The 15,314-nt window shown below is 42.7% G+C and overlaps 1 protein-coding gene across 1 annotated transcript in view; it reads right to left on the reverse strand.

The window, feature by feature from the left end:
• The window catches only part of LOC124803301 (odorant receptor Or2-like), a 46,200-nt gene extending 31,530 nt beyond the window's left edge, over positions 1-14,670 (reverse strand). The window contains exons 1-2 of the mRNA XM_047264484.1: positions 14,335-14,670; positions 2,731-3,179 (exon numbers count right to left, since the gene is read on the reverse strand). Coding sequence (XP_047120440.1) covers positions 2,731-3,179; positions 14,335-14,670 — 785 coding nt within the window. The remainder of the gene's footprint in view (positions 1-2,730; positions 3,180-14,334) is intronic.
• Between the last annotated feature and the right edge of the window lie 644 nt (positions 14,671-15,314).

The following is a 15,314-nucleotide window of genomic DNA, read 5'->3' on the forward strand; positions in this document are numbered from 1 at the left end:
GTGCAGAAGGCGTTGGCGGATGCGTAATTTGGACTGGCCAGTGAGGGGTCGCTTGCACTTTGCAGTCGTACTTTGGGGTAGCGGTGGACTCCAAAGAAGAAAGGGGCCTGGCGACAATGGTCAAGCACATAAGAAAAATCAATGTTGTTGTATAAACTCCATGCCTGGATATGTCGTTTAAGTACCAACTTATGGTTTTGATGAAGCATCACGTACGAACATGTTGTCTGAAAAGCTTTGTTAATTATCAGTTGTTGTAAGTTGATAACTTATTTGAATATAGAAGAATTATGGAGATAGTTTTTGTGATTTCGCACTGAGTTATTTAAATGTGGAAGTTCTCTTATAGCCATCGCCCCTGTGCAATCGGAAATGAAGTCAGCGGTTAAATGCGTGGCATTGCATAGTGGGACCACATCATCAAGAGAAAACAAGATGGCGACCGGGAATTTCGGAAAAGAAGGGAAGTTATTACATGGGATCCAGTAAGGACTTCGTATCTCGCAGTATATCGATCACTTTTAGTCAACCCGCAACAAGAGACAAACACCTCATTGTCCACTACAGACCACATTACTTTCTTCGTTGGGTCGACTTCTGCTTTTAAGCTGGCTAAAACAAAATATTCTATCACTATTTCCCTGCTGCCTAAGGACGAATTATCTGAAAAAAAAAGGCTCTGAGCACTATGGGACTTAACATCTATGGTCATCAGTCCCCTACAACTTACAACTACTTAAACCCAACTAACCTAAGGACATCACACAACACCAAGTCATCACGAGGCAGAGAAAATCCCTGACCCCCGCTGGGAATCGAACCCGGAAACCCGGGCACGGGAAGCGAGAACGCTACCGGACGACCACGAGCTGCGGACGAATTATCTGAAATTGGTGTCTTAGTACCTTCCACTGTCGCATGTATATTATTTTCACTCATCTCCTTGCTAGTTGTATTATCTCAAAGCGATTCAGCAGTGTTTGTTAACATTCTCCTATACTACTCGTAATTTGTCAAAACGTTAGTAAGATACATTTTCTATGTAAATATTACATAAAAATCAAGATACAAATTTTGAAAGCAAAAGACCCTATCACTCTCTTAATATGAACGTCGTGTAACTTCCAAGCATAAAAGAATACGTCATCTTTGGCTCGGTAATGCATACAAATTCCTCACTAGAGTCACACACACACACACACACACACACACACACACACACACACACACACACTGCCACAGCCACAGCCACACACACACACACACACACACACACACACACACAAACCCACCCACCCACCCACCCACCCACCCACCCACACACACACACACACACACACACACACACACACACACACACAGAGGATTTAACATAACAATGTTGTAGAGTGAGTGTGTATTGGGTGAGAAATTGAGGATAGAAACACCTGTCCAGAAACGTCACTCGACAAGATATTGAGCTTCGAAGTTATGGGGCCCAGCTTCGGCAGCTTGGCCAACCTTCTGGCAGCAAACAGTGAACCGCAAGCAGACCACGCAATGAACCTGTCACCTGACATGACGTTCGATGGCGCCTAACGCCGCACCGCTGCCTGTCACGACACTGCTTACTGGCCTGTAGCGTTACACCCAGCGTTTATTGTCCAGAGACAGGCGTCAGCCACATTATGTTCGATTCTCTATAGCGCCGTTGGGTGACGTTCCTTGTGGAGAAGCAAGGTTGCCTCTTTGAACATCTGAAGTTGCAAAAGTAATGCTATTGTGATATATAGCGCAATGTTCTGAAATAAATGAACCACTGTGCATTCAACACACATTTCTAGACAGAAACTGATATTCTTTTTCCGTCTGCCGTCACATACGACTCCCTGATACTCGTGGCTAGTTATTGATCATCATGCTTAATGTCAAGTATGCTTTGGTTTTTCAATAATGCAAAAATTTTTTCTTTATATCCTTGATTGCATATTTTCTTTGTAATGAGCTTACAACCGAAAGAAAAGTACGAGTATGTCGTAATAATATGTGAAAAAGGCACACTTCATCGAGATTTAACACTGATTATTTGTTACTATAGACAGATGTTCAATACATCTGGTCTTTTCTCTTATAGAGAGTGATTCAAAATTCCTATTACAGGCTTCTAGGGGTTGTAGAGGGGACTCTAGCTGAAGTTTTGATAAGGAACCCATGTCGGGAACTGCACGTTTTGGATATAAAATAAGTTTGAAGATGGGATTAGTTTCAAATCTTGCACTTCACGGTATGCCCACAAGCTGAGAAAAGGGCTCCGTCGTCGGTGGCAGTTGTAGTTAGTACTCCACATAACACCTTCGTCCGACTAGATACTGATACTCTCGATACTAGGAGTGTTGGTTGTGGTCCTCCACGAACATGCTACACTCTCGACTTTGAAGAGGACGTACTTTGTCAAGAGAAGTCAAGGACAAGCATTCGAAACATAGCTCTTGCCACGTACTCCACCAACACACAGATCAGAGCTCAGTGCCTCTACTCCGTGCTTACCGTGAATCGGAAGATTTGAAAGTGATCCGGTTCTCAAACTGATTTTACATCCATACGGTACATCCTGACATGGCTTCCTTATGAAAACTTCACCTCCTAAATCCCTTCTACAGGCCCTAAAAGCCTGTGATAGGAATTTTGAATCAGCCAGTACACACACGAATAAACGATCAAAACATGCATGCAACTTTCTTATAGACTTACCTGATTATTGCTTGATGGTGTAGGACGCACTTCTCTAGTCGGTAATAAAGGTCCCGGTAGTCAGTACTTTGTAGTGAGTCCAAGGGTCGTGAGGAGTTCTCTTTGCCGAGACTGACAATTTTCCTGTTGAGCAGCGAAAGTTGCATACGTAGCTGAGCGATGAGGCTGATGTTGAAGGAGTCGAACACCATGGTCATCACTACGACGTGTACGGTGTCCACCGTGCAGTAGACCCAAGTGACAGCGTAGCCCAAGGTCGTCGACACGTCGTAGGGCAGGGCCAGGATGAAGGGTAGGCCGTCGGGGCTGACGGGGGAGACCAGCCAGCAAGCTGAGAAGGCCACTCCGAGCGAGATGTAGGTCAGCGTGAAGCGGCGCACGGTGCGGCCCCGCGCCAGCAACACAGGGACGTCGTCCGCACTCAGGAACTCTGCGAAGTCCTGGCCCACCTGCCGGCGCCAACGTTCGGCGTCAATCACTGCCCGGAACAGCTTCTCTACACTAATTACTGTAAGGATTTTTAGCCAAAACTGATGACAGGTTTTTGAAACACAACAGGAATGGGCTAGAGACCAGGGTTCACAAAAATGACCACAAGGTAGCTCAGGAGCCTCAGTCGAATGCGGCTCCTGCCTCAGTAAAATAGGGCTCTTGCCTCAGTCTAATGCCACGCTTCTCCACTTAGCAATACTATGTCCGTACTTCTCATCTTGATAAAGCTGTACACAGCTGTTAGCAGTCAGTTAATCAGTCACTCTCACAGTAATATACTTGTTGTTTGTCATGCAATAACATTTGTTAAGTAAAAGTGTAATTATTGCTGCTGTCGTAATACTTGGAAATCGTCTGAGAAGCACAAATACGAATAACAGGATAAACTAATGCTGAGTGGGGAGAGCATTCCGCTTCAGAAGACAGACGCGATGTACACATGTACCTTTTGTGTCAGGAGATACTATCACATTTCAAGCCCAGTAATCTGGTATGCCATCAATATATTAATAATAATAGTTCCACTTTCCTATTGGCTTCCAATTTTAATATTGCGAAAGTGACGAAACCGTACACAGTGTTGTAGTACAGGAAGAATGATTTGACGAAACTCCCCAAGCTAGTCTATGCTATAGCCTCTCCATGTCTACGTAGCTACAGCATCTTACATCAACAGCTTACTGTATTCAGACCTTCATCTCCCTCCAGAATTTTTACCCTCGTCACTTCCTTCCATTACTAAATCGACGGGTTTGTTAGTGCTTCAAGATGTGACCTATCAACCGATCTCTTCTTTTAGCCATGTTGAGGCATAAATTTGGTTTCTCCCCAATTATATTCAGTTCCTCAAACAGGTAGTGAGTTTATAAAGAAGATTATTGCACAATTTGTTTTTATTTTAGACCCAAATCCTTGCTTGTTACGAGCTGTATGTATCCAATGACCTGGTGTAAGAGTATCTATACCTGACTGTACTACATGATATTTTTCCCGATTGTAATGTTAAATAATACGTGGATTGTACTGTAATAAATCTTTTTCTTTTTTGCCAAACGGGTATATAGCCAGTATTGCTGCCGACTGTGTACCGTCTATACCAGGTAACAAAAATGTTCATGTGAGGCTTTCAAATGCCGACATGCACAATATGATTTCACACCTGTCCACTTTATTTTTCACAAACATCATTCAGCATTTAAATATTTTCATTATTCTCATACTCAAGTAGTTCTACAAATTATTAACTACATCAGCTCAGATACCAAAATACATTGTCACTTCAAATCCTTTATTTGCAGTCCTGGAGAATCCGTTTACTGTTGATGTGGGGATGCCTGACTCGTTTTAGTTATGAAGGATTCAGCAATTGTAGTCTTGGAATTATTGGAACCTCGGCAGGACGAGGGACGAAAACGACTGAAAGGAAGATGTTGTTCAGCTACTGAATTTTGAAAGAGGTCTCCAGAAGAAAAACACTCAGTAACAAAATAATATGTCACGAGACTGACCTCAGTTTTTTGATACATTTATTTGTGTGAATCACTGTACTCAACTCTTAAGTGAAGGATGTGAACTAAATGATGGACATTTAAATAAACTTCAGCGAACTAAGTTCACCAGTTATCAGCCTAATTACAATCAACCCACAGCAAAACTAAACACGCTAAAAGGCACATCACAAAAGTGACGTCGTACTTCTTGTTGTATAATGAAATGATGTTCATTGATGTTGTTGAATAAAAATAAGTTTCTTCATTAGTGAAATAAAAATATATCTTCATTGATGTAAAGTGTTAGTTTCCAAAGAATGCAACTGTCTTCGAATTATTTACATACCTTTTCAGTTCACTCAGATAAAGTTGGTGCCCACTTCCGATATACAATGATGCAAAATAAATTCGCAGAACCAAGGCGATATGCGATGTAAGCGAAGGTTAGTAGGCGTGTTTCTGTATCTGAAAGATAATGTCTATTCAAATTTCGTGCTAGTCGCATACGTGTGGCGCTATGAAAATGAAACTTGTTTTAAATACACGATGTAACAGTCGTGAACGTTAGTTACCTTTGAGATTGGACTTGTTGAGCTAATGTTAGGTAAGAATGCCTTTAAGGCGACAAAGACGCAATTATCAACAACTCACTGAGTTTGAATTAGGTCGTGTACTGCGGGAAGCCTGATGTTCCTTCTGCGATATTGCAGAAATACTTGGCAGGAATGAAGCCATGACTGCTGGCAGCGCCGGCCGCGGTAGTCTACCGGTTCTGGCGCTGCAGTCTGGAACCGCGGGACTGCTACGGTCGCAGGTTCGAATCCTGCCTCGGGCATGGATGTGTGTGATGTCCTTAGGTTATTTAGGTTTAAGTAGTTTTAAGTTCTAGGGGACTTATGACCTAAGATGTTGAGTCCCATAGTGCTCAGAGACATGTGAACCATTTGAACTGCTGGCAGCGGTGGTGACGGGAATATACGCTTGCAAGAAGAACGGGCTCCGGACGGCCACCTGGTAGTGGTGTGAAGTATATGCAGTAACTATTGCTGACATATTCGTCGCTACAGACAGAGCGGCCGTTTTGATATTCCATACTTACCGTTTAATTTTTCATGTTATTTGAACACTTCTTTCCCTTGTACCCACTATTTTTGATCAAAGTTTATAGTGTTCTGTCTAAAAACAAAGTAAAAAACAGAGTGTATACATTACTTTACTATAAGCAGAGAAGTATCGCAATAAATGTTGGCCGGCCGTTGTGGCCGAACGGTTCTAGGCGCTTCAATCCGGAACCGCGCTGCTGCTACGGTCACAGGTTCCACTCCTGCCTCGAGCATGGATGTGTGCGATGTCCTTAGGTTCGTTAGGTTTCAGTAGTCTAAGTCTAGGGGACTGATGACCTCAGATGTTAAGTCCCATAGTGCTCAGAGCCATTTGAACCATTCTGAAAATAAATGTTGCATATATCTATTTACCAAGTAGGTAAGATACTGGAAATACAGGAACTGGACAAAAATATAGAAATACAACGAGAAATGTGTGTTTCGACATAAATACAGATGATATCCAAGCCTGCAGGTTGCTCTGTTGTATTTGACCTCGAACATCACCTTTCCAATGTCCTCAATACGTTGCAAGTGTCAGTCATGACCGGAACAATGTGTTGTGTAATTGTGAATACACTGTGTCTGAGTTTAATGAATTCAAACGTGGGCAAATTGTTGGTGTTCGTATGGTGAGTAATTTCGTAATCAAGGTAGCCGATGCGTTTGGGGTCTCAAGAGACATTGTATCAAAGATTTGTACCACATACAGAGCAAGCGGAAAAACGTCATCCGCTAAGTCGCTGGGCGGATGAAGGGTGTGTATCGAGAGATCTTGACAGGCGGTCATTGAAGAGGATGGTGACGAAAAATAAGAGAATGACAGCTGGAAAAACGACTGTAGAACTGAATGTCGCACTTGCTAACGCTGTCAGCACCAAAGCAACACGAAGAGTGTTCCATTAAGAAGGGATTGCATGGCGAATTGGAATTCCAGAAACACACAGCAATAAGGAAAATGCCCGTAACATGAAAACGTGGTGCCCAAACCATGAAACCTGCACTATAGAGAAATGGAAGAAAGTAATTTTGTCGGATGAGTTTTATTCCAGACTGTTTCCAACTTCTGTCAGAGTTTGCAGTCCAAGAGTGAAAAATGGCGAGAGTTCGGTGATGTTCTGGGCAACCATATCGTTGTATTCTGTGAGTAGCACGGTTAATCTGCAAGGTCGCATTACTGCAAGAGTTGTGTGATTTTATTGGTTGGTTAAGTCCACCGTGTGCTACAGTGTTTGTTCGCGAATGGTGATACTGTGTTCCAAGACTATAGCGCCCCTCTTCATACAGTTCGGTTCATCCAGGACTGGTTTTGTGTGCACAAGGTGAGTTGCTGCATGTCCCCATGCCACCACAGTCCCACATCTCAGTATTATTGGACCTTTGGAGTCTACTTTGGAGAGAAGAGTGCGCGATCGTTATCTACCGGTCTCACCGTTACCTGAAGTGGACAATATTTTATAGGAAGAATGGAACCAGATTCTTTTGAAAATAGTATCACATTCCTCTTAGCCCCATTGTTTGTGCAATCAGCTCGCCCACCTTTTCTTTTTTTTGAGTCATCAGTCTTCTGACTGGTTTGATGCGGCCCACCACGACTTTCTCTCCTGTGCCAACGGCTTCATTTCAGAGTAGCACTTGTGATCTACGTCCTCAAGTATCTGCTGGATGTATTCCAATCTCTGTTTTCCTCTACAGTTTTTACCTTCTACAGCTCCCACTAGCACCATGGAAGCCAGTCCCTGATGTCTTAACAGATGTGCTATCATCCTGTCCCCTCTAGTTTTCAGTTTTTTCCACATATTCCTTTCCTCTCCGATTCTGCGCAGAACCTCTGCATCCCTTACCCTATCAGTCCACCTAATTTTCAACATCCGTCTGTAGCACCACATCTCAAATGCCTCGATTCTCTTCTCTTCCGGTTTTCTCACAGTCCATGTTTCACTGCCATACAGTGCTGTGCTCCAAACATACAACGCAGAAATTTCTTCCTCAAATCAAGAACTGTGTTTGATACTAGTAGACCTCTCTCTCCTCTTTGCTCCGTCGTGTCATTGGTTATTCTGCTGGCTAGGTAGCAGAATTCTTTAACTTCATTTACTTCGTGACCATCAATCCTGATGTTAAGTTTTTCACTCTTTTCATTTCTGATACTTCTCGTACTTTCGTCTTTCTTACAAGGGAACCTCCCCATCGCACCCCCCTCAGATTTAGTTATAATTTGGCACAGTAGATAGGCCTTAAAAAACTGAACGCAGATCAGTCGAGAAAACAGGAAGAAGTTGTGTGGAACTATGAAAAAATAAGCAAAATATACAAACTGACTAGTCCATGGGCAACATAGGCAACATCAAGGGTGTTCTGGATTCAGTAGCGCCGTGGTCCTGTGGTTAGCGTGAGCAGCTACGAAACGAGAGGTCCTTGGTTCAAGTCTACCCTCGAGCGAAAAGTGTACTTACTTTATTTTTGCAAAGTTATGATCTGTCCGTTCGTTCATTGACGTCTCTGTTCACTGTAATAAGTTTAGTGTCTGTGTTTTGCGACCGCACCGCAAAACCGTGCGATTAGTAGACGAAAGGACGTGCCTTTCCAATGGGAACCGAAAATATTTGATCCAGGAAAACACGTCTGATATATTCTACACGACACTGGTGACTGCATGTGCGTCACATGACAGGAATATGTTGTCGACCCACCTAACTTGCACACTTGGCAAATGGGTAAAAAGATTCTTCTACCTTGCCCGATTTAGGTTTTCTTGTGGATGTGATAATCACTCCCAAAAAAGTGGTGAAATCATAAGAGTTTGTCACACAAACTGCAACAAATGAATGCAACAGTTTCACAGTCGCACAGTTTTCTCTGTGCTCTGTCAAAACATATGTTTTTAACGTTTTCAAATTTTTCCGTGTGTAGACCGTCAAATCCTGCATATGTCCAAGCAAATCTGAACATGTCCTGGAATTTTGGAGAGCGAAATTATGTGTGAGTGCCTCAACTCAGATAATTGTCTGAAAATAAAAATTAAAAATTTTTACTGGAGGGAGGACTTGAACCTAGGACCTCTTCTTTCGCAGCTGCTCATGCTAACCACAGGACCACGGCGCTCCTGTACCCAGACTATCCTTGATGTTACCTATGTTGCCCATGGACTACTCAGTTTGTATATTTTGCTTATTTTTTTCATAGTTCTACGCAACTTCTTCCTGTTTTCTCGATTGATCTGTGTTCAGTTTTTCAAGGCCTATCCACTGTGCCAACTTATAACTAAATCTGAGGGGGGTGCGATTGGGAGGTTCCCTTGTTAGATTTACTCTCAGTCCATTTTCTGTACTCATTAGACTGTCCATTCCATTCATCAAATCATGTAATTCTTCTTCATTTTCACTAGGGATAGCAATGTCGTCAGCGAATCGTATCATTGATACCCATTCACCTTGAATTTTAATTCCACTCCTGAAGCTTTATTTTATTTCCTTCATTGCTTCTTCGATGTTAAACATTAGGGGCGAAAGACTACATCCCTGTCTTACATCCTTTTTAATCCGAGCATTTCGTTCTTGGTCGTCCACTCTTATTATTCCCTCTTGGTTCTTGTACATATTGTACATTACCCGTCTCTCCCTATAGCTTACCTCTATTTTCCTCAGAATTTCGAACATCATGCACCATTTTACAATGTCGAACGCTTTTTGTAGGTCAACAAATCCTATGAACGTGTGTTGATTTTTCTTTAGTTTTGTTTCCATTACCAGCAGCAACGTCAGTATTGCCTCCCTAGTGCCTTTACCTTTCCTAAAGCCAAACTGTTCGTCATTTAACACATATTCAGTTTTCTTTTCCATTCTTCTGTTATTATTTTTGTATGTGACTTTGATGCTTTAGCTGTTAAGTTGATTGGGGGTTAATTCTCGCACCAGTCAGCTCTTGTAGTCTTCGGAATTCTGTGGACGATATTTTTCCAAAATTCAGACTGTATATAGCCAGACTCATGCATTCTACACACCAACGTGAATAACCGTTTTGTTGCCACATCCCCCAATGATTTTAGAAATTCTGATGGAATGTTATCTATCCCTTCTGCCTTATTTGATCTTAAGTCGACCAAATCACTCTTAAATTTTAATACCGGATCCCCTATCTCTTCTAAATCCTGTTTCTTCTTCTATCACATCAGACAAATCTTCCCCTTCATAAAGCCCTTCGATGTACTTGTGGCGACTACCGCACACGTCGATCGCAGCCGACGCGTAAAATTCGCGCCAACCACAGAGATTATTCTCCACAGTTCGCAATTATACCTACGTTTTTACTCTTTGTTGTTGATTTGCTTTTATGTATTCTCTTACTTGACAACCTGTTATATGTGATGAAATAAAAAAGAAACTTGAGTTCAGACTCCGTTAGTTTCCGATTTCTAACTGTGTTTGCGTGGGTACACACCTACTTTTACGCAACATACCCTTTCCACCTATCCACTCTATCCTCTGCATTTAACAATGGAATTGCGGTTGCACTCTTAATGTTGCCACCCTTGCTTTTAATTTCACCGAGGGTTGATATGACTTTCCTGTATGCTTAGTCGTCCTTCCAATTATCATTTCATTCCGGATTTCTTCACATTTTTGATCCAGCCGTTTTGTCTTAGCTTCCCTGCACTTCCTATTTATTTCATCCCTCAGCGACCTGTATTTCTGTATTCCTGAATTTCCCTGAACATTTTCGTTCTTCTTTTTTTCATGGATCAACTGAAGTTTTTCTTCTGTTGCCCATGGTTTCTTTGCAATTACCTTCTTTGTACCTATGTTTTTCTTTACAGCTTCTGTTACTGCTTTTTTTATATGTCCATTCTCCTTCAACAGAACTGCCTGCTGGACAATTCTTTATTGCTGTATCTGCAGCCTTCGAGAACTTCAAGCGTATCTCGTCATTCTTTAGTACTTCCGTATCCCACTTCTTTGCGTATTGATTCTTTCTGACTAATGTCTTAAACTTTAGCCTACTCTTCATCACTACTATATTGTTATCTGAGCCTATATCTGCTCCTGGGTACGCCTTACAATCCAGAATCTGGTTTCAGAGACCATGATGTAATCTAACTGAAATCTTCCCGCTTATGATCCGACTTTTTCCAAGTATACCTTCTACTCTCGTGATTCTTGAACTGAGTATTCGCTATTAGTGGCTGAATTTACTACGGAACTCAATTAGTCTTTCTCCTCTCTCATTCCCTGGCCCAAGCGTATTCTCCTATAAACTTTTCTTCCGTTCCTTCCCCCAAAACTGCATTCCAGTCCCCCATGACTATTAGATTTTTATCTCCCTTTGCGTATTGTATTACTCTTTCAATATCCTCATATATTTTCTCTATCTCTTCATTTTCAGCTTGTGACGTCGGCATGCATACTTGAACTATCGTTGTCGGTGTTGGTTTGCTGTCGATTATGATAAGAATAACCCTATCACTGAATTGTTCACATTAAGATCCTCTCTGCCCTACCTTCCTATTTATAACGAAACCTACTCTCGCTATACCTTTTTCTACTGCTGGCAAAACATCTTGCGGGAAACTGTTGGTCCAAAAGATCCACCGTCTCTTCTAGTGGTTCTCTCGCAAAAAGTAACACCATGTCCAGACTAACCATTACGTCGTATCTACCTATTATCATTTTCTTGAGCGTTTCAACAAATGTCCGCGAGTTTACCACATGATGTTCACAATGACCCAGTTTTGGCGCTAATAATACTGCAAGATGCTTTCTACACCTTTGTCTACATCTACATGGATACTCTGCGAATCACATTTAAGTGCCTGTCAGAGGGTTCATCGAACCACTTTCACAATTCTCTATTATTCCAATCTCGTATAGCACGTGGAAAGAATGAACACCTATATCTTTCCGTACGAGCTCTGATTTCCCTTATTTTATCGTGGTGATCGTTCCGCCCTATGTAGGTCGGCGTTAACAAAATATTTTTGCATTCGGAGGAGAAAGTTGGTGACTGGAATTTCGTGAGAAGATTCCGCCGCAACGATAAACCCCTTTCTGTTAATGATTTCCAGCCCAAATCCTGTATCATTTCTGTGACACTCTCTCCCATATTTCGCTATAATACAAAACGTGCTACCTTTCTTTGAACTTTTTCGATGTACTCCGTCAGTTCTACCTGGTAAAGATCCCACACCGCGCAGCAGTATCCTAAAAGCGGACGGACAAGCGCAGTGTGGGCAGTCTCCTTAGAAGGTCTGTTACATTTTCTAAGTGTCCTGCCAATAAAACGCAGCCTTTGGTTAGCCTTCCCCACATTTTATATGTGTTCCTTCCAATTTAAGTTGTTCGTTATTGTAAAACCTATGTATGTAGTTGAATTTACGGCTTTGAGATTAGACTGAGTTATAGTGTAACCGAAGTTTGAGTTCCTTTTAGCACTCATGTGGAATACCTCACACTTTTCGTTATTTAGGGTCAACTGCCACTTTTTGCACCTTTCAGATATCTTTTCTAAATCGTTTTGCAGTTTGTTTTGGTCTTCTGATGACTTTATTAGTCGATAAACGACGGCGTCATCTGCAAACAACCGGAGATGGCTGCTCAGATTGTCTCCAAAATCGCTTATATAGATAAGGAACAGCAAAGCGCCTATAACACTACCTTGGGGAACGCCAAGAAATAACGTCAGAATTGCCTCCATCGTGCCTTTACCTATCCTTAAGTCAAATTTTTAGTCATCTAACACATCTTCAATTTTCTTTTTCATTCTTTTGTATATTATTTTTGTATGTGACTTTGGTGCTTGAGCTGTTAAGTTGATTGGGGATTAATTCTCGCACCTAGCAGCTCTTGTAGTCTTCGGAATTCTGTGGACGATATTTTTTCCGAAAGTCAGAGATTATATTGCCAGACTCATACATTCTACACACCAACGTGAATAACCGTTTTGTTCCCACATCCCCAAATGATTTTAGAAATTCTGCCTTATTTGATCTTAAGTCGTCCAAACCTCTCTTAAATTCTAATACTGGATCCCCCATCTCTTCTAAATCGACTCCTGTTTCTTATTCTATCACATCAGACAAATCTTCCCCTTTATAAAACCCTTCAATTTACTCTTTCCACCTATCCACTCGCTCCTCTGCATTTAACAATGGAACTGCGGTTGCAATCTTAATGTTACCACCCTTGCTTTTAATTTCACCGAGGGTTGTTTTGACTTTCCTGTATGCTTAGTCGTCCTTCCAACTATCATTTCGTTTTGGACTTCTTCACATTCTTCATCCAGCCATTTCGTCTTAGCTTCTCTGCACTTGTTATTTATTGCATGCCTCAGGAAACTGTTGGATCCAGCGTCTCTTCTAGTGGTTTTCCCGCAAAAAGTGACACCATGCTCAGACAAACCATTACGTCGTATCGACCTATTATCATTTTCTTGAGCGTTTCAAGAAATGTCTGCGAGTTTACAACATGGTTTTCAGAATGACCCAGTTTTGGCGCTAATAATACTGCAAGATGCTTTGCCAGTCTGTAGGTGTACTATGTCTTATCTCTCATGCAAGAGTATCGTGGTGCCATTGTCAAGCATGAAAATGCTTGTCCGCACTTGACACGTGACTCTGTGAATTGTTTGTGTGTTGTTGAGGTGATACTGCCACCAGGTAGATACACGGAACAGTTCCCGATAGAAAATGTGTGGGGTCAGCTTAGATGTCTCTGTGCCAATATCTAGGATATGAACGACAAGTAGCAGCAGTTGTGGGCGAACTTGTCTCAGGAGAGAGTACAACATCTTTATGGCACTCTTCCCAACCGAAAAGAGCATGCATCCAGGCCAGAGGGGATGCAGCGTAATACTGATAAATGGGCTCATGCTACCAAGTTCGCCGCGCGGGATTAGCCGAGCGGTCTGGGGCGCTGCAGTCGTGGACTGCGCGGCTGGTCCCGGCGGAGGTTCGAGTCCTCCCTCTGGCATGGGTGTGTGTGTGTCCTTAGGATAATTTAGTAGTGTATAAGCTTAGGGACTGAGGACCTTAGCAGTTAAGTCCCATAAGATTTCACACACATTTGAACATTTTGCTACCAAGTTCTTTCTAAAGTTGCTTGATTTTTTATCGCAGAAATAACGTTAGATATACTGTCAACCTGTGAAGGACCACTTTTTCTCCTCTCCATTATGTTGGTTTTTTTCTGTTCAGTCAATGTAGCAACATATGGAAACCATGAAAATCCTAAATACTTATCCCAAACACGTGTCCAGTACCCACTGTTTTTGAGAATGACTGGTTCAAATGGTTCAAATGGCTCTGAGCACTATGGGACTTAAACATCTTAGGTCATAGTCCCCTAGAAATTAGAACTACTTAAACCTAACTAACCTAAGGACATCACACACATCCATGCCCGAGGCAGGATTCGAACCTGCTACCGTAGCAGTCACGCGGTTCGGGACTGAAGAGCCTAGAACCGCTCGGCCACCACGGTCGGCTAGAATGACTGGTCTTGCCCATACTTTGTTCCGATACTGACCTGAAGAGCGAGCCTTTGGAAGTCGCGCTCGCGCACAGCGATGTGTAGCAGCCGAACGAGCCAGATAGCGGTGGTGTCTGCCACACTGAGCGTCAGGGTGAAGACGTCGAGGTCAGCGGTGCCCTCGCGGCACATCACTACAATCTGAGAGCAGAAGAAGGTGAAGCAAATGGTCGCGAAGACGAGTGTGGACAGTCGGAAGATGGGAGCGGAGCCAGCGGGGCTGCGCGGATGCCTCATGATGGCCACCCAGTGGAGCGGCTTCAGCAGGTAGCCCAGGTCGCTGGCTGCTTCTACCGCCGCCACCGAAGCCCTCGATGGAGGAGCTGCTGCCATGGAATCCGGGATACACTACGCACACAGAGAGTTCTACAAGCGTCATTCGCTTGTAATTTTTGGCGATTTACAAAATTCTGTGTTAGATTACCTTAACGTACAAGGACAGTCAAAAAGTTTTAATTTCTTTCATCATTCTGATGCTTCCCACCGTAACTTTCCCTCCCATGCCAAGAAGGATCCTTTATTGTATGATTATATGATAGCGGAACAAACACTGGTAGCAGTTACTTCTGTAAAATATCTGGTAGTATGCGTACGGAACGACTTGAAATGGAATGATCATATAAAATTAATTGTTGGTAAGGCGGGTGCTGGGTTGAGATTCATTGGGAGAGTCCTTAGAAAATGTAGTCCATCAACAAAGGAGGTGGCTTACAAAACACTCATTCGACCTATACTTGAGTATTGCTCATCAGTGTGGAATCCGTACCAGGTCGGGTTGACAGAGGAGATAGAGAAGATCCAAACAAGAGCGGCGCGTTTCGTCACAGCGTTATTTGGTAAGCGTGATAGCGCTACGGAGATGTTTAGAAAACTCAAGTGGCAGACTCTGCAAGAGAGGCGCTCTGCATCGTGGTGTAGCTTGCTGTCCAGGTTTCGAGAGGGTGCGTTTCTGGATGAGGTGTCGAATATATTGCTTC

This window comes from Schistocerca piceifrons, chromosome 6, assembly GCF_021461385.2.
Source record: "Schistocerca piceifrons isolate TAMUIC-IGC-003096 chromosome 6, iqSchPice1.1, whole genome shotgun sequence".
Classification (NCBI taxonomy): domain Eukaryota; kingdom Metazoa; phylum Arthropoda; class Insecta; order Orthoptera; family Acrididae; genus Schistocerca; species Schistocerca piceifrons.